The 19,941-nt window shown below is 40.5% G+C and overlaps 1 protein-coding gene across 1 annotated transcript; it reads right to left on the bottom strand.

Moving 5' to 3' along the window:
- Positions 1 to 2,328: 2,328 nt before the first annotated feature.
- On the bottom strand, positions 2,329 to 3,923 carry gemin7 (gem (nuclear organelle) associated protein 7). The gene is made up of 2 exons (XM_079245787.1): positions 3,900 to 3,923; positions 2,329 to 3,159 (listed from the first exon to the last, which is right to left on the bottom strand). Exon 2 carries the CDS (start codon positions 3,138 to 3,140, stop codon positions 2,754 to 2,756), a length of 387 nt encoding a protein of 128 aa, XP_079101913.1. The 5' UTR covers positions 3,141 to 3,159; positions 3,900 to 3,923; the 3' UTR covers positions 2,329 to 2,753.
- Between the last annotated feature and the right edge of the window lie 16,018 nt (positions 3,924 to 19,941).

Here is a 19,941-nt window from a genome sequence, read left to right as displayed (position 1 = left end):
ATTCGTTTCCGGTGAGGGTTGGACTCCGCCAAGGCTGCCCTTTATCACCGATTCTGTTCATAACTTATATGGACAGAATTTCTAGGCGCAGCCGAGGGGTTGAGGGGATCCGACTTGGTGGCCTCAGGATTGGGTCCCTGCTTTTTGCGGATGACGTGGTCCTGTTGGCTTCATCTGGTCGTGATCTCCAGCTCTCGCTTGAGCGATTCGCGGCCGAGTGTGAAGCGGCTGGGATGAGAATCAGCACCTCAAAATCTGAGACCATGGTCCTCAGCCGGAATAGGGTGGATTGCCCTCTCCGGGTCGGGAGTCAGGTCCTGCCTCAAGTGGAGGAGTTTAAATATCTCGGGGTCTTGTTCACGAGTGAGGGAAGGATGGAGCGTGAGATCGACAGACGGATCGGTGCGGCGTCTGCAGTAATGCGGGCTCTGCGCCGGTCTGTCGTGGTGAAGAAGGAGCTGAGCCAGAAGGCGAAGCTCTCGATTTATCAGTCGATCTACGTTCCTACCCTCACCTATGGTCATGAGCTGTGGGTCGTGACCGAAAGAACGAGATCTCGTATACAGGCGGCTGAAATGAGTTTCCTCCGCAGGGTGGCCGGGCTCTCCCTTAGAGATAGGGTGAGGAGCTCGGTCATCCGGGAGGGGCTCAGAGTAGAGCCGCTGCTCCTTCGCATCGAGAGGAACCAGTTGAGGTGGCTCGGGCATCTGGTCAGGATGCCTCCTGGACGCCTCCCTGGTGAGGTGTTCCAGGCACGTCCCTCGGGGAGGAGACCCCGGGGAAGACCCAGGACATGCTGGAGGGATTACATCTCTCGGCTGGCCTGGGAACGCCTCGGGATCCCCCCCGCAGAGTTGGCAAATGTGGCTGGGGAGAGGGAAGTCTGGGCTTCCCTGCTTAGGCTGCTGCCCCCGCGACCCAACCCCGGATAAGCAGCAGAAGATGGATGGATGGATGGATGGAATACAAAATGAAAACAGGACCACAAAAAAATCAGCTTAAACAACATGAGTATAAATATATTCCCATAACATCTGAACTAGGCATGACCCCCAGTATGGAGATATTTCTGATGTTTTCTTTTTTTTTTTTATTCTTCCTGCTCTTGTTTTTGTAAAACAAAACATTTCAGCAATGTGTGTCTTCCAGATGATATTAGGAGATTTTGCATTCATACATTAAGTTCTGATACATTTGTCATTCATGATCACAGGAGGAGCCTCCCTATGCAAGCATGATCAAGTCCAAGTCAGCTGCCATGCAGCAGATCTGCAGCAGGGGACACCCTTCGCTTAAAATCCATGAGATTATACCCTGCTTCTCATCTCAAAGCCTCCAAGTTCAAATTATTAGAGAACAGCTACTTCTTTTAGTTATATAGCTCTTACATAGTTACTTAGGTTCATTCATATTTCAGATTTCACAAAAAAAAAAAAAAAAGAAAAAAAAGATCTATCCGGCAGCAAGATATAGCTGTTTATACTTATACTCGTTTCAAAAGTTTGAAATGTATATAAAAGTGGTGGTTTGGGTGTCTGTTGGCTGCTGCGCTACGTTTGGTTGTTGGCTCTGCATTCACCTTGCTAGGTGGGCAGTAATGTTAGTCGTGCTACCACAGTACTCGACAGAATTAATAGCTTTCGACATGTCCAGCTCTGTTTTTCTCTTCAAAGCAAAAAATCCAAAATGTGTCCATACTTATGACTTCAAATGTGATGGAAGATTTATTTCTGCGCATTTTTGCAAGTTGTCCGCAATTCTGTTATCTGTGGACATGTTTTCCAAGACAGATATCATATTACTAGACAGTTGAAGACAAACATTTCGTCCTCTGCTGGAGAAAAATGCAAACTTCTTCTCCATCTGGCATCAAAACATAAAAACATTTATAACTGAAGAAACAAAATTTGATTTTTTAATTGAAAAAAAATAATCTTAAAAATTGTAAAACAAGAAAAAAAAGATTTCAAAAAAGTGACATATGAAAACAAAGATTTGATCATATCTCTGAAATTAAGCCAGCAACACAGTGAAGTGAAATTTAAAATAAGACAACGCTATACCAGCGGCACTGCTGAGCAGCAGTAGCCACAAATCATGCCTATATTTCGAAGAGCTTGAAATTGAATCATTTTCTGATAACATGTTCAAACTAAGTTTTGTTTAAGTGGTGAGACATCTTTGTTTTAAAACAGCATTAATACAATATATTTTCCAAACACAAAATTTTTCTTCAGAAGTTTTATTATAAAGAATAGACAATCCAAGATAAAGTCAATATCCATTTACTAAATAAAAATAAAACAAAATAAACGGTCTAATATCGAGAGAAAAACATACTGAGTGGTGACTCCTCCTTACCAAGGCTTTCAATTTTTTTAAAGACTGTTACAGTTAAAATCAGTAAGCAGTAAATGTCTTCACATGTGTATCAATTATCTAAATATGCTTTAATGGGTAAACACTCCAAAACTTTAAGTGCTCAACTCTTCCAGTGATATCACCAAGTACATCAGGAATGAACTTTTTGTACATACCCCCCTCTTGTGCAGAAAATGTGGAACTGCTTGCCACATTTTGGTCTTTTCACACAGCTGTGTGGCTCAGATCGTGTCAGTGTTATGAACTACAAACCTGTCAAACAGCCACACCACCTTACAGACAACAGACACACACTTCTATCTTGCAGTGTGAAAACAGTCACATGCAACAACAATGGACACAAAATTAGTCCAAATGTCAGTCTGAGGTGCTCATACCTCAAAAGTGAACGATATCACGTCCTGACACCTGATCAGCGCCTCTTTCTGCACCCCGATGGGAGTTTGCAGGTCCGACACCTGAAAGTTCAACACATCAATGTCCGATGCCCCAAATGTGGCCTGGACCTTCACTTTCTCATGCATGTGAAACTGGACGTTCTTGTTGGTCATGGCGAGCAGACACCGGAGAAAACGCTCTCGCAGCACAGATCTCGCATGCTGTTCTCTCTCCATCTGCTCACTGTCTGCTTCTGATGCAGCTGAAGTGGTAAGAGACGTACGGCAAAGGGCAACGAAGCGGGGCGATTTGGGGTCAAATCCACGGCTTTTGGGGTCAGGTCCTTTGGGCAGGCGGAGAACAGACACTGGTGTTGCCATGTTGGATTTCTGTGTTAGGCTGAAGAAAGAAAACAATCATAAAAGTTTTAGGGATACATTTTTTAAAGTTCTTTTTTTTTTTTTTTTTTTTTTAAATAAATGTGTGTGTGTGTGTGTATTATAGTGGGATGTGTTCATTTAGATATCCAATGAGTTTAAATACTAAAGTGAAAATGAACTGAAATGACTCATTTTGTGTACGTTTTTGGAAAGTTGCTGCTATATGTTGTAACCTTTTTTATATGCCTCATTTTTTTTAAACAACAATATCCAAGTTTTTAAAGTACTGTGTTTTTATTGTTTATAAACTGGACCAGTCCAGATTAAAACTGCACACATTTAATTTTGTTTCGAGTTGCAGCTTCACCCACCACAGAACACAACTGGGAAAAGAAAAACAACAAAAACACAAAACTTAAGCAATATTATAAAAAAGATCCCAAAATGTTCTCCACACACAGAAAAGTAGTAGATTAAATGTGTGCCACCACAGCTTCCATCTGAATTAGACGCAACTCGAAGACTTTTAATGAAACCAGAGATGTGCAACTTAATTAAAAAGTAAAGCTTGAAGATGTCAAGCTGTGTATGTTACCCACTCTATAATAATGATTAAAAAAAAAAATTAAACCTGTTTTGTCAGTTTAGGGAGGGTGAAAACAAGAGTTTTGTGAAAGATGAACATTTATCGCCATTATACAAATCTACAAATTTGTACAAATTATTTGTATATTTGTATTTGTATATTTTTGCGCTTACCGTCAGTTTCTTCACGTTAGCAACATTAGCACTAGCAAGCTAACCACGTCGTTCTTCTTCTTCGTCTAATTTATGTCATTCATCAGATGCGCTTTACTGCCCTCTGTTGATAGGAAATAAGTTCAAACTACATGAAAAGAGAAAAGAAAAAAAGAACAGTGAATTTCATTTGGAGCATATCTAATACTTTAACGCAACATTTAGCTTAATTTATTAATATAAAAACAACTGTGTAGAATGTTCGTAATTCATCTGATGAATATTAAGATTAAGATTTACTTGATTTATCCCTGAAGGGAAACTGAATTGTGGCAGCAGCATCAGAAATATAAATACATACAATATATCCTATATATCTTATATATACACACTCATAGCTGCAAGTATATTCACACAATATGAAAATAAGATTAAAAATTAAACACAGTTAATGTAACTGAATAAGTCTGTAGGGCACCTGAGATGATGCATTAATGTAGTTATGAGAGCACAGCTCTGTCATGAAGAGATGAGTTATAGAGTCTGATAGAGTCTGATGGCAGACGACAGGAATGACTTCCTGTACCATTCCTTAGATCAACGGGGCTGCAGGACTCTGTTGCTGAAGCTGCTCCTCAGTTTTTCCACAGTGTTGTGGAGGGGGTGAAAAAGATTTTTCATGACAATCAGCAGTGTTGACAACATCCTGTCCTTCACCACCTTCCTTCAGGTTGGCAAGTTTGAAGCCGACAACAGACCATGCCATCTTAATGAGTTTGTTAAGTCTGTTTGCGTCCTTTGCCCACAGACTGAACAAACTCCTTAAAAAGGCATGGTCTGTTGTTGGCTTTGAGAGGTGTTGTCAAGCATTGATTACATTTCTACATCATCACAACCAATAGCTTTATGAGCAGTGTGGGTTCCACTGGCTTGATGACCTATTTTCTCCACATAATCACATCATTATGTATTTTGTAAATATCCTTTCCTCACACATTTCCTGCATAACATAAGAATGACTATTGCATCAGTGTAACAGAACCTGACTAAATGCAGTTTAGGTCATCATAACCACATCCTGATAACATAAACCTAACATGCAAATGCTCACTTACAGACGTTATTCTGACTTTTTTCAGCAAAAAAACAAACAAAACAAAAAGCAAACAACAAAAAAAAACCCTGCCTGATGTAATTACCTGTTTTGATAGGAATTTAGATTACTGTGTTTAATCTCTTTGATCATGCCTAGATTATCTCTAGTCCAATGTGGGCCTATCCAGGGGTGGGCAATTCCAGTCCTCGAGGGCCTGTGAGTGTTTGGAGTTTCCTAGTGCAACACACTTGGTAGTTGCCCACCCTTGGCCTAGACCACATTAGACCAGGTCCTGATAAAAAGCCATAATATTCAGACTCTTCAATGTGAACTGAAATTTCATACACAGTACGCAGATTTATTAAAACTGCGATTTGTGAAAGCTTTATTCTATTTGTAAAATTGCAAGTTAAGCTCATTTAATTACTTTTTGGGCATTAGGACCATGTTAGACTTGGTTTAATTTAAAACTAAAATATTTAGACTCAGTCTGGACTAAAATATTCTAAACAGCGTGTAGATTAAGTCAAATACACTCTTTGATTATTGAAACATTTGTTCTTTTTGTGTAAATGCAAACTAGGCGAATTTTATTTCCACTCTTAATACATTTAGGAAAGGGTTGTGCCCATCGTGTTAAGGAAGTGAGGTCATTTATAAATTAAGCCTGTTACATACTCCACGAGAAGCGAGAACTTTTTTTTCTTGTTCTCGAGGCTCCGAGAAGAAAATGACGTCATTTTGTTCTCGCGGACGTGTTTGGGGACAGTTCTTGGCACACCAGGCTGGCAGAACTTTTTTCTTGCGGGGCTGTGAAAAGTATCGTGTGATTGGTCGGACATTGGAGGTGGGCGTGGTTAACACAGAGAAAGCACGAGGCGGAGTTGCTGCTTCCGCGTTTTTACTGTTGTCAGCAAAACGGATTGTTTTGATAAAACAGCTTATCGAGGTGGTGAGAAAGTACGAACATTTTTACATGTAGCATTAAAACACTCGGACCCAGCCGCGTGCACAACCCGCCCTGCCGCGGACGAAGCAGCTCGTTAAATATGAAACTAGAAAAACAGAGCGGAAACCTCCACCAAGCACAATGTTAAAGAATCCTTTAAAAAAAAATCCTGGATCCAAACGGTGATCCGGATCACCACCAAAATTTAATCAGTTCTTCATTTTTACATTTGCAACAACTCTTGAAATATTTACAAAAATCCATCCGTAACCTTTTAAGTTATCTTGAGCAAAAAGACGCCGGGGGAAACAACCTCCTCGGCGGAGGTAACAACCGGGTTCATCGCGCATAAAAGCAGACATCGCCCCCCGCAGTGATCCCTCCCCGCTGCAGACGTGCTTCTCGTGGAGCATGTATGGACCTGACGAACAAGACGTTTTTTTTCTTGTTCTTGCAGCCTCAAGAACAAGAACTCAGTTCTTGCGTCTCGTGGAGTATGTAACAGGCTTCAGTCTAACTAATAGCAGCAAAGGAGCTTCCTTTGAATGAAATACACTCGGGCAGACTGATTATGGATTAATATCAAGTTCCCTTTAGTGGCTTTTTAAATTTTGTTTGATTTTAGCCATTCCATTTCAAATTTCATTATTTTTATTTTGTGTGTAAACGTTTTTATGACGTAAAAAAAAAAAAAAAAAAAGGGGGCTGCCAATACTAGAAGTTTCCTCCGGGATTAATTAAACCACCTAAATGAATAAGCTTAATATGGCGAATCTGAAGGTGACTAACTGTAGTATAATTCAAAAAGATTAATTACTTCCAGGAGGAGACATCATGTGCTCGTGCTCATGTGGTTCGGGGTTTGTTCCAGGAATGGAGCAGGTGGGGGTGTAAGAAGACGCACAAGGACACTTCCGGCAGTGCGATGAGATCGCCTGAAGGCAGCACCGGATCTGAAGAAACAGGAGGCGGAGGTGTCAAATGGTTGTAGATGCAGGAACAGGAAATGAGTTGTCATGTCAACGTCTGATTATATTTTTTGCCGACACGGTTGCATTTAGTTCCAGGACAAAGGGATCAGTGGACGCCCTCTGCTCCGGAATTCTCTCTGCGGAATTACGACAACTTAGTTTGATGCCAAGTAATTTATTTTTAACGTCATTGTTTTAACAAATGTAAAAGACACCTGATGGTGTTTATTGAAGAAACATAGCAAGTACTAAAATAATTTATTAAAAAAATATTCCTTTCTTTTTTATGAAACGTATCAACAATTAACACAGAACCGTGGCTGCCCCCTTGAAACAAATAATAGCAACAGAAATAAATATAAGGGAACAGAAGTTACCATGGTGGCATGATCATATGACAACTACAATTACTTACACTATTTCATTTATGAAAATGTTTCCACTCTTGTCCTGAAACCATTGAGAGATGTATATGTACATCTCATACATGTACATAGGCTATTATGAATTGGCTTTCATTTTGTTTTTTTCTCTGTCTGTAAAGCGTCTTGAGATGGCATTGCCGTGATGTGACGCTATATAAATAAAGTTTCAATTGAATTGAATGAGTGGGACCTTATTTGGCTTCCAGTAAAGAAAAAGGTGATGGCATGCTATTAAAGGTGTAAAGGTTTGACTTTCCACTAACAGAAACAGAGTCTCAGGAGCCTAAACAACTACAGGACAGGTATCTCTTTGATTTCCAGAAACTCAGGTCTTAGAGAAAACTTAGATCTTACGTAATACCTGTGAAAAGTTGGCTAATCGGGGGCAAAAGACAAAGTCGTTTGGATTACTTAGAGGTTTAAAATATCTGTCACATCTTTCTACTATTCCTGGTAATATTTTGGCTGTTGTTGCATCAGAAGAGTAAATGTAAGGTTGGGAATTAAAACAAGTTGGACATATGAAGAACTTTTATGAATTCTGTCAATTGCCATTTTTTTACTCTAAATTTTATGTCTAACTCTTATTCCCAAATTAATTTAACTTTTGATGTGTGAACTCTATCAAATGTTGATACAACATTCTAAATTTTCGACATCAATGTCTTAAATATACGGTGTTCTTCCATGCGTGCTTTAAAGACTTCTTTAATCATCATTAAGTTTAACTTTCTAACCTTAAAACACTGCATTCTGCCTTCAATTCTGTGTATTATGACATTCATTCTGCATTTCTCCTCTCAGCAGCGTCCCGAGGCTGAGAAACCACATTATTCAACTTTTCTAGCTTACATTTTCGGTTTGTTCTTTCCATATCCTCCAGACAGGTAGCTAGTACTCGGTTTTAACTACATTTTTTTTTTTAGTTAAAATTCATTCTGCCTAATTAAACTTTTATAATAAACACTTCAATTTTGGGTGCCTAAATGATGTACAAAATAGAACCTCACACTTGGTGTGACTTGTACAGCATTACAAGCGCTCACAATGCCGGGCTTCATCTCCTGCAATTTTTTACTCTGTTAAACCAAGAATTTTTCACTGTCATTATGCATATACATGCAATTTTCCTTTGGTGGCTTGAAGGGCCCCTGCGACCAAGTGGTTCAGACAATGAATGAATGAATGAATGGCTTTAAGGGCACAAATGACACAAACCAACTATAGAATACTACTTAGTAGAATAATCCGATCAAACACCAGAAGTAGACTCTCCACCATTAATGAAGTGGTATGTGCATGTCAGAGCAGAGCAAATGTGAACTAGATTATTTACCTAATAATGTAAAGAGTATGACTTGAGCATTCTGTTTAAACAGAAGCAGAACACTTTAATAGTGGTAAAAAGTTCACTTGAAGATCCAGAGATTAACTTCATGAAGATTGTTGCTGTATGTGTGACACATTGAGGGGCAGGTTTGCCTGCTGATGGAGGTTTGTCCACATTGCAGAGGAACATCAGACGTCTGGGAGAGGAGAGGAGAAATCACACGATTTCCTTACAGACAAAACATAATTTTATTCCCAACAGCACAAACAAGGTAAATTTTGTTAACAGTCATCAATCTGACACTAAGTTGTTATTTTTTATATATATATATATATATATATATATATAAAAACACCTTACAATTACTGTGAAGGTTTATTGAGATTACATAGATGGCTCTACCCCAGTATATCTAATTTATTTACTTTATGAGAACAACAAAGTCACAAATGTGGCAGAGGATGAAAGCAACTTTGAACTGAAAGGGATCACCACTAATTCACCACATAATAACTAGAACTAAACACTGTGTCAAACAGACTGGGATGAAATGCAAGAACAGGCAAGACTGGAGTCATTCACAACCCACTTTAAGTTGTTGCAAAGACCTCTGGCTTAGATTTGAAAAAGACCACAAGAATTTGACAGAAAAGCGGAGTAATTCCTTTGACTCCACTTTAAGTCTTTCCAACACCCTGTCGTTTTATGGTCAGGTGGTGAGGCCACAGCGTCCTATGCTGGCAGTTAAATACGGAGGATTAGTGATGATCAGGAGGTACTGAAAGCCAGCAGATGTGTTTTTGTGATGGATGCATCATAGTTTAAGCCACAATTGTAAAAAAGAAAAAAAAAAAGAAAAAAAAAACCAAACAAACATTTCTTTCTCAATCTAAGACTGTGTTACCCAGCTCAGAGGATTAAAGCAGGACAAACATCAAGGCCTGGACAGAGGATCACCAACCACATCAAGAGCTTGTCATGGCCAGCTGAATCGAGATCAGAACCCTGTTGATAACCTCAGAAATGACATCTAAAAGAAGATGGATGGTCACTAACCATCAAGAAAAACAGTTCTTTTGCAGAAAGAGTGTCAGAAAATCAAATATACGAAAACTTAAACCATACAAAATGTTGAAGCTAGGTTGCTTCCGTACTGATAAGTCCAAGCCGTGCACAAAAACACCCAGATACGGGAGGGCAGAAATGGTTAGACGTTGTCAAAAATCACAGCCGCTAGGACAAGTCTCTTCCCAGGGTGAAGCAGGTCCGCTCCAATGCGTGTTGTGAGCCAGACAAAACAGCAGTGTCTCCAAGGGACCTGGAGCAATGGCACGTTGTGGTGCACACCTCCCTAGTACGCCTGGAAGGCAAGTGTAGCCTACCCACAAACAGATTTACGGCCAACGGATGCTGGAGGACTGGATGGCTCGGCTCGGCTCGGCTCGGCTCGGCAGCCACAGCTGGCAGACTCCCATGAACTTGTCAATGGGAAGAACCGACCACGCTTGCTGCTAAGCTGCAGCAGGACAGAACCAGGAGAGAGACTGAGGAGAACTCACACCTGCCCATCTATAAGGCCCCTTGATAAGCCTCAATGGCTTACACCTGGTCAGTGCAGATTGGTGTGGGAAGGGGAAGCCTTCCTCACCACATTGAGAATTTATTGCATACAGTGAAAAAAATTACAACTTCCAGTACATAAATTGGAATTTTAGTAACTTTTATCCATAAAATTGCTGTCATTGTCTTTTATGACATGTTAACAGTGAGTTATTGTTCAGGCAAGATTTGGGACTGTTGCCCCACACATTGCACATTTGACACAACCATTTTACCATCTTTAATTTACTGGTGTGAGAATATAAATTCAGGGAAAACAATCTGCTGAAATTCGGACCTCAAGGGCCACAATCCTGCAGGTTTTCTATATATCTCTGCTCAAACACACCTGATTAACTCATGAACCATTATGCTAAAATTTATAGGTTGTTAGATCCATTTAATTTGAATCAGGTATGTTAAAACAGGAATACATCAAAAACCTGCAGGACAATGGCCATCTGGGACCAACTTTGGACACCCCTGTCTTAGAGGACATATAATATAATTTGAATCAGATGTATTATGTTTTGGAAATATCAACACTGTTCTAATAACCTACAACACTTCCATAATGTTTGTATCCAATTCAAAATTCTCCTTTGCAATACTGCAGTTATTGTTTACTTAAAAACATCCATACTGACCTCTGTTATATACTGTTATATAATGGTAAGTTCCTAATATTTAATTGCCCATTTCCCTCTTGAGATCAATACACATGCCTGTGAAGAAACTAAGACTCTTACAATTACTGTATCATGATGTGGTTTGTGCTTTGCCTTACTTTCAGGTTTCCTGTTTTGTTTTGTTTTTTGTAGTTTTTCCTGTTTGGTTTCCTTGTTTGTTGTTTAGTTTTATTGATTTCCTGTTCATTGAGTTCACCTGGTCTTGTTTCAGTTCATTCCGTACACCTGTTTCTTGTTTGGTTCCCCAGTGTATTTATACCCTTCAGTTTTAGTCTTGAGTTGCTGGATCATTTTGTTGTACTAGTTTGTTTGTTGTACTTGTTGTTAGTCTCCCTGAGTGCCTCTGTTAATTAAACCAGTCTAGAATCTGCATCCCTGTTTCCCTCATCTCTGCATTTGGGTCCCCACCTTCACCTTCCCTCACCACCACCCCATGACATAATGATCCAGCCAAAAGAGGACCCAGCAGAGATGGACCCAGAAGATGGAGTTCCTGGTAGTCCATAGAGCCACCAAGGACTTCATTGATATTACGGCCGGTCACTACCCCATTCATGTGCAGCTGGGAGCTGCCAAGAGGTTTGTGGAGGTAGTGACCGCTAACCCCTGGTGTCTGGAGCAGGATGGGATGGATGAACTGTTGGAGCAGGCCAGACGGTACGTGGCAGTTTTTTCGCCTAGCCCCAGGGCTATCCTTGTCACTGGGTTCAGGTTACTACCCACGTCTCCAGTGTTCCCGCCTGCTCCACAGTCCACGTCTCCAGTATCGCTGGTCCCAGCCCTGGTCATTGCCGCCTGCGTCCCGGGCCTGGTCATCGCCGCCTGCGTCCCGGGCCTGGTCAGCGCCGCCTGCTCCCCTGCCAGCACCTAGATCCCGTCCATCACCTCTGTCCTTCGTTCCCAAGGAGGTCGCTCCTCCTCCACCGGCCCCATTGCCCGACGCGGAGGTCGCTCCTCCTCCACCGGCCCCATTGCCCGACGCGGAGGTCGCTCCTCCTCCACCGGCCCCATTGCCCGACGCGGAGGTCGCTCCTCCTCCACCGGCCCCATTGCCCGACGCGGAGGTCGCTCCTCCTCCACCGGCCCCATTGCCCGACGCGGAGGTCGCTCCTCCTCCACCGGCCCCATTGCCCGATGAGGAGGTCGCTCCTCCTCCACCGGCCTGCGTCCCGGGCCCGGTCATCGCCGCCTGCGTCCCGGGCCTGGTCATCGCCGCCTGCTCCCCCGCCAGCGCCCAGATCCCGTCCATCACCTCTGTCCTTCGTTCCCAAGGAGGTCGCTCTTCCTCCACCTGCCCCAGTGCCCGACGAGGTGGAACCAGAGCCAGGCCTGCCCCCGTTGCCTCGGTCTCCCGGCCGCACCCCCTGGGCTGTTGTCCTGAGCTGGGCCCTTTGGACTCTTCACCTGGCCTTGTGTCCCTGGACTTTGTTTTTCCCCCTGGTCCCTCCTCCGGGCCCCCTCCTCCCACCCGTCTCTGGACGTTGGACTTTTTTTTTGGGGGGGAGGGTAATGTCATGATGTGGTTTGTGCTTTGCCTTAGTTTCAGGTTTCCTGTTTTATTTTGTAGTTTTTCCTGTTTGTTTCCCTTGTTTGTTTGTTTTTTAGCTTTATTGATTTCCTGTTCATTGAGTTCACCTGGTCTTGTTTCAGTTCATTCCGTACACCTGTTTCTTGTTTGGTTCCCCAGTGTATTTATACCCTTAAGTTTTAGTCTTGAGTTGCTGGATCATTTTGTTGCGCTAGTTTGTTCGTTGTACTTGTTAGTCTCCCTGAGTGCCTTTGTTAATTAAACCAGTCTGGAATCTGCATCCCTGTTTTGCTTCTCTGCATTTGGGTCCACACCTTCACCATCCCTCACCACCACCCCATGACATACTGTGAAGGTTTATTTCAGAATAATGGATGGATAGACCTGGACTACCCATATGTAGTGAAAACATTGAAAGCTACCTTCATGAGGCCAAAGGACATTTGTGTATCAACATTATTGTATGCCCAAAAACAGTGTCAGGGGAAAAGCAGGCAGGCATCATTACAGAGAATTCACTTGTGAATACAAAGTGTCAAAAACAACCTCATAAATAGAGGGACATTCATGAACATGATATGAACCAACCAAGATCAACTTTGTGGAACCTTGCACTGGAGCTGCAAGGTTCTTCAAAAGCAGTGTTATTCCACTGTCAATGCTTATAAAAGCAAAAAGCATGAGTCACATAGATGAGTACATCTTTGTACTCTGAATGCTGAACAAGATGATTGCATATCCGCGCCTAACGATGATGACTTTGCAATAAATCTTCTGAATCAACAGAACACTTGGAGAATCAGTTGGAACCAAGCGGCAACCTCCGGCGGTTAAAAGTGAAGCCTATGCGGAAGTGCGTAAAACTGCAGTTCCCCCTTCATCCGCTAGGGGCTGCAAAACAGAGCGAATCCCCAGACTCCCATGTTAAAAAGGCCAACTTCACGGCAGGAATAAACATGTTTACAGCCTGGTTCAAAAATCCATTTTCGGTTAATAGGTCAGGTTTACATTCATGACAGCTGTGGGGGGGAGTGAATTTTTTTCTAACTCACCCGTTTTAAAGTAATTTAATCTCGAAGTTCGGCAAATTTAGGGGCGCGTCCTTTTGATTGACAGGTACCAATCTCCGGCTTCAAGTAAGAAGAACGTAGAACAACCACGGTTTTTAGCCGGTTAACAATGTGACTTAGCTTTAGCCCACTTACCTCCGTTAGCCGGGTAGCTCCCGTTATCTCAGGTTTAGCTTTTAGCTACAGAAATCTTGGAGTTCTCTTGATGTCAATCATCCGCCATGACACTCACGGCTGCCCTCTCAGCTCCACCTCTTTGCACATATTTATATTTACAACATGGCGATGGTAGGAACAGCCCACCGGGCTTCAATTCAGCTCTTCAGAAACCAATGGGTGACGTCACAGAGGCTCCGTCCATCCCTTTATATACAGTCTATGGTTGGAACATAATGTTGTTGCTTGTTTCCTTAAATTGACATTAATCCTCAACTTCTCTGTAAACTGCCATCCAGGAAGTCAAAGAGCAGAAAACACAACTGTCAAGTGTGGCCAAGTGTGAAGACATCCTGCAGAAGGAGGTGCTCACAAGAACTTAAGAAGACAATGACATATATGTGCAAGAAGCGTTACAGGATCATACTGTGAGCAAGTGCTATGGTATTAGCTGCTGCTCACTGAAAGCTTGGGAAATTTTCACGTTGCGGCTGGCTTTCTGCCAGATGATTGCCTGTACTGAGTGGTTCCAGTTGAGTTGGGTCTGTGTTATATAGCACAGATACTGAAGGCCTATCAATACACATTTTCCTATACATGTTCATGTTCAGAAGAAGCAAAAAAAGGGGTTAGGATTTCAGGTCTACAGTTTTTCCAGCAGTTGCTAAAGCATAGCTTATCAGACAGCTGTATCTCAATGATCACTGGCAAACCATCGCACAGAGCTTCAAAAAGATTTTCACACTCCTTTCAGCGTTGAGGAGAAGAGGAAAGCTTTTTTTTGACAAGTTAAACATTTTTCTTTAATCTCTGAGATTGCGTAGATAAACTACCACACACAGGGTATTTTGCAATAAGACAATGAGTAATGAACCAGCTATCTCATCTTTGTGAGTCTTTTCTTGGGCTGAGATATGTACACCATACTGATACAAGTCATTTCTTGATGTGTTCATTCAGTGAAACTGAATAAATAGTTGAGCTCCTAAAGAATGAATAACTGAACCTGCCGAGAATAACAAACAAAGGACCATCTGGCTCACACCACTTAACGTGATGTAAACATGCACGCAGCATATCCACATCTGGTGATCTGTCTGGGACTCCAGAAACAATGACTGACTATGAACAGACACTGCAGATAGTGCATCTTAAAATTTCAAGATCATAGATCTCGAGGACCGCACTTGGGCACTACTTGTTCATTATTATGAAATGTCTTTTATACAAGGATGTCAGACACAGGTGTGTAATGCCAGCATGAATAGATGCTTCCCCGTCAACTTAAGCAAGTTTAGACTGATGTTGTGATTAACCTTGAGAAGTCTGTATCTTCAGAAGCTGCATTTGTAACAAGACTTATCATCTCTGAGTCATGGCAGCAATTTTGAAAGCTTTACGTAATAAAATGAATGACACACTTGCAGGCACTGTTCTGTATACTACAACAAAGGCTGAAAATGAGAAACTGTATAAATATACAGTAACACTGGGGAGTTTCTGTGATATTTGGTTGATTTGCATATTATTTCAGTTAGGTCAGATTACATCTCAGATTCTGTAGTTTAAATTTTTAGTCAAGATGATTATGTACTTTATCATTCTTTCTGTTAAAAAAATATGAGGCAGCACAATGTAACTTTCCCTTTTGAGTCTATTAAAGGTGCAGTCTATAACAAAATGAATGATCCATTGTTGCAAAAGGGGTTGGAAAAGACGAGAGGCCAGAATGCTTAATTTGTTTGAATGCATAACACGATTATATTAAATGGGAGTACTGTTTGAACAATGTCCTTTATATAGGTAGAATTTGGATATTGTATTAACAGGAAAAAAACAAAATCATATGCCATACAACTGTAATGCGAAGTTGAAAGAAAAATTGCACTCTCTAAGCTTCCCAGCGGCATAGTGATTAGCCCTGTCACTTCTGTGACATTAGCTTCCGGTGCGTCTGCAGATTTTCTTAGTGTACTCCGGCTTTCTCCCTCATTGTCAAAGCATTCATGTTAGAGAGACTATCTGAACGGGATACAACTCATCTGATAGAAGCTGGAATATGGAGTTTTCCCCGGAATAGTTTATCTGAGATGCTATTCATTCCCATCACATTTCTGTTTTGCAGCGTGAAGAAACAGTCTAGTGTGTGCTTTAAACATCAAAACAAAAAGAAATGTGGCCACCCATTACCAAAGTTTTTATGCAACATTAAATCTGGTATAGCTGAAAAATCTGAGTACTAAATGATTTATTTTCTTTTCCCATTGAGCTTTGAAATAAAAGATTATTGTGAGGAATTCTTGGAAGGTTGATTATATGGGGCTGATGTTTAACCACAAGTCAAGCTGAGCTTTAGTTCAGATAAGCAGTCAAACGGGAAGGTCCTTATTTCCACTGCCTTAAGCTAACATCTCTTCAACATAAGCTGAAGTAATGAAGCACGGTGAGCTGCTGCAGATTGAAGTGTTAGTGTTGTTTAGTGGTGTCACCTTTTAGATAAAACAGAACTTATGTTCATAGACCATAAATACTGAAGTAATGGTTCTCATTTGACAAAACAAAGTAATCACAAATTATTCAGAGTGGAATTTTTAAATTGGTTAAACTTGGACAGTCCTTCAGTTTACCTCTAGTGAAAGCACAAAACACACTGCACAAACTGCACATTCAAAATTTGTGTCTGCAATATGCTGAACACTGTTTACTGGCAAATTAGAAGACTTGTAGTGCCCACTTGTGTATTAATAGTCCAAATCTATATTAAAAATATTAAGTTTACTTTCTATATATATTGTATGTAAACCTGTAAGAGAACACAAATTTCACATAAACAAGTACCATAACATAATATCAGTGTTTGATAATAAATAAGTAGTGTAACTAAAATAGAAATAGGATATGAGAGAAATACAGTACATTTAAATTTTAGCTGGTGAATAAAATCTGTTTTGCCCAATAATCTATCCAGTTCCTTTGCACACACTTGCGAATTAGCATTGGAGAATTTCAGTAGAAGAACTTAACACTAGGGTAACCCTTCCTGTGTCATCTCTAATGTGTGCAGCATGGCGTTTAAAGAAAAGTCTGTTGGTCTGGCTTCAACTTGCAGTCGCATTGACCCTAAAACTGAAAAATATGGGTTGAATGCAAGATGTGTGGCATTAAAAATCAGACAATTTCAAAATGGAAAATTAATTAAATTTATGTTTTACTTCAATTGACTTCTTGATTTCTTTTCTTTAAATATATAAAATATCAAAACCTTTTTTGTGATTCTGAAATATTGTATTTGATGCACAAGCTTAAGTGTTAATGTCAAAACAGCTGGACGCATGAACAGATCTAAAGAATATCCAACTTGTTTATTAATGGTCAATGTTTCCATGATTACAGTAACAACTTGTGTCTGGAGTTACTTTCTGTGCACATCTCTTTCTCTTTAAAGTTATGTAAATTTCACAATCTTAAAACCATGTAACCAGTAAAACCATGAGTGGAAAAAACATGAAAAGAAAGACATAATTTTCCCATCTCATTACTTAACAAATGTCACAGCTGTGGTGGAAGTGAGGAACCAAATGCAGGACCAGGAGCTATGATTGCAGAATAAAGAAGATTTAATAACGTAACTCTGACTGAACTGAAGGGAAGGGAAGCGGACACTAACACAAGCATGAGCAAACATAAAGATCCAACAACATTGAACTGAAACAAAGGCTATAAATACAGACAAGGACAGAAGAAGACACAGGTTAAATGAATCAGCTAACCAAGTCCAGGAGAAAACTATGAATGGGAACAAAGGCCAACGAAGAAATAAGACACAACACTACAAAATAACAGGGAACTAGAACTAAATACCCATGATAAACACAAACCATGACAACAAAGGGGGCAAAGAGAATGTCATGTGATCATATCATGTTGGAAAATTATCACAAATCCAAGGTTAATTGTGTTCATATACTCAATTGAAAGTTCAAATTTGAAACTGTCTCCCAGCTTTTCTTTGACATTGAAAGACCATGAAAATCTGGAGACATGACACTTCCAACTGAGGGTACAAAAATAAAGAATGGGCAGATGTTTTTTCTCATATATTTATCTTTTTTTGTCATTTTACCAAACAAACAAAAGCGTTCATTGTTGTTGTTTTTTTTTTTTTGTAAAAGCACTTTTATCAATTCAGGTTAAAGGAATGTACTTGTGTTGTGTGCTTTTGAGGGGTCAATAAGTTAATAAAGTAGTTTCAAGTGAGAAAAGATCAGATCATAGAGATTAAGTGCTACTCAAGAAAGGAATATAAAACATGATATGGTAAACATTTTCTTTTTTTTTTTTTTCCACATATGGTACAGTCTGAAGGCAAAATCAAAAGGATGCAAACAACCAAAACAGACTTAGACACCTCAGGTTTATATGTATTTTGCTGATGGTTTATTCCTCCCATGTAGCAGAGATGGTTGGGCCTTATCTGGGCTACTTTTAGCAGTTAGCATACTTTGTGGCATTGATACTGTTAAGCGTTGTGTTCACCAGATGTGGTAAAGATATCAGTTGTCGGCCTGGATGTTGATTATAGTCATTCCTTTTTGGGCCACTTGTGGTCCTTGTGTTGCTGTGTGTTGGCAGCTACACTCACATGGGGTCAATACCAAAGTGTCAAGACCAAATTTTTGTCAAACAGAACTGGAAATGTGGGTTACATTTAGGCCAAACTGTTGTTGGTTATCTAGGATGAAATTGTGCCAACATCACCCCCCCTCTTTTTTTTTCTAAAGCGATATTTTTCAAACAGTTTATTTAAGATCCAAAGTGATTGTTCACAGGAATGCACAACATCCTAAACATGTACATATTTTAGTTGGAGCCATTACTGTAAGCTCCACTGCTTATCCCGCTCTCCCCTAATCATTTATTGCACAAGGGGAAAAATCAAAGACTTTCATTTTCTTGTGCAAACACAATAAATATTCAGCTACTTCCAAGTTTTCACAGCATCTGGATGTTCTGAAAAGGATAAAATATAGACAAGACGATCTTTTCCCACTGCCTTTTAAAGTGTTTTGGGATGTGGTGAACTGGAATGTGCAGAAGGGTGTATGCCTTAACTAAGAGCCAGCACATATTGTTGGCTTTTTACAGCAGGCAACTGCATTTTCCATTACTCACATTTTTTCCAACAACTTTAACAAATTCCCATAAGTACGTACATAATAAATGTCACCGGAAAGTTAGTATTACTCTAAATATACTTTTTTTTTTTTCTAAACATGACAATGCAGAACCCATACATTGGACTCCCTGTGCCCCCCTTCCCCCCACTGAAATCTACTGGAAAGAATTTTAGGTTGGTCTTATTTCTTCAATTCCCCCCTGTTTTCTGATCAAACTTTCCCTCAGATAGCAGCAAGGCCAGCAAATACCTCTCAGTTCACACACATATTGTAGCAACTTCCCACAGAACAACCCACAGGCTATTATACTTGGAATAAAACTGTATTCTTTTCCTGATACTCCAGCCTGGCTGGTGTCAATAAGAGTTGAACATTCTTTTATTAACACAAGTATGTGTATTCAAATCAATGCATGGCATTTCTTATGGACTTAAAGCACATTTTATGGTGTATGATTACGGTACACCCTTGTATTACAACCTGACTTTGTAGATGGAATAGTCCCCACTGAAGGCCCATTTATGTTTATACTTTACACAGAAGACAGATAAGCAGACAGACGGACACTTTTTTCTTTATTCTGTGTCAGTTATGGATGTAGTTTGGTCTATTTTCAAGGGGCTTTGCCATTAGTGCTGAAAAATAAAGTGATGTCTAAAGGGATGGTTGAGGATGCAAAAATAAGGGTGTAAAGTGCAACTTTTTGGCTATGCAATGACTGGCAATGTACATAGTAAATGTCACTGCGTCATTAACCCCCCTCCCCTTTTCCCTTTGCTGCAAATTTGTCAGGGCAGTCAGGGCAGTTAACTGAATCCGTTGAAAACTATTTTGGGTGGGTCTTCTGATCAACATTTCCTTCACATATCGGCAAAACAAGGGAAGACCTTCCACTTACGCACATACTGCAATACCTTCCCACGGAATAACCCACAGGCTGCCAAAAATGAAAATCTTTCCACTTCAGTAGAAGTTACAAGACAGCTCACAGATTTAAAGCTCACATCTGGCTAGAAGCAACTGAATGGACTGCACATTACTATGCTTGCAGATGTTTTAGTTCTGCTAAGGCC

Source organism: Telmatherina bonti (assembly GCF_933228915.1).
Source record: "Telmatherina bonti genome assembly, chromosome: 9".
NCBI lineage: Eukaryota > Metazoa > Chordata > Actinopteri > Atheriniformes > Telmatherinidae > Telmatherina > Telmatherina bonti.
Note: the sequence above shows the minus strand (reverse complement) of the source record. Positions and strands in the feature narration are given on the sequence as shown.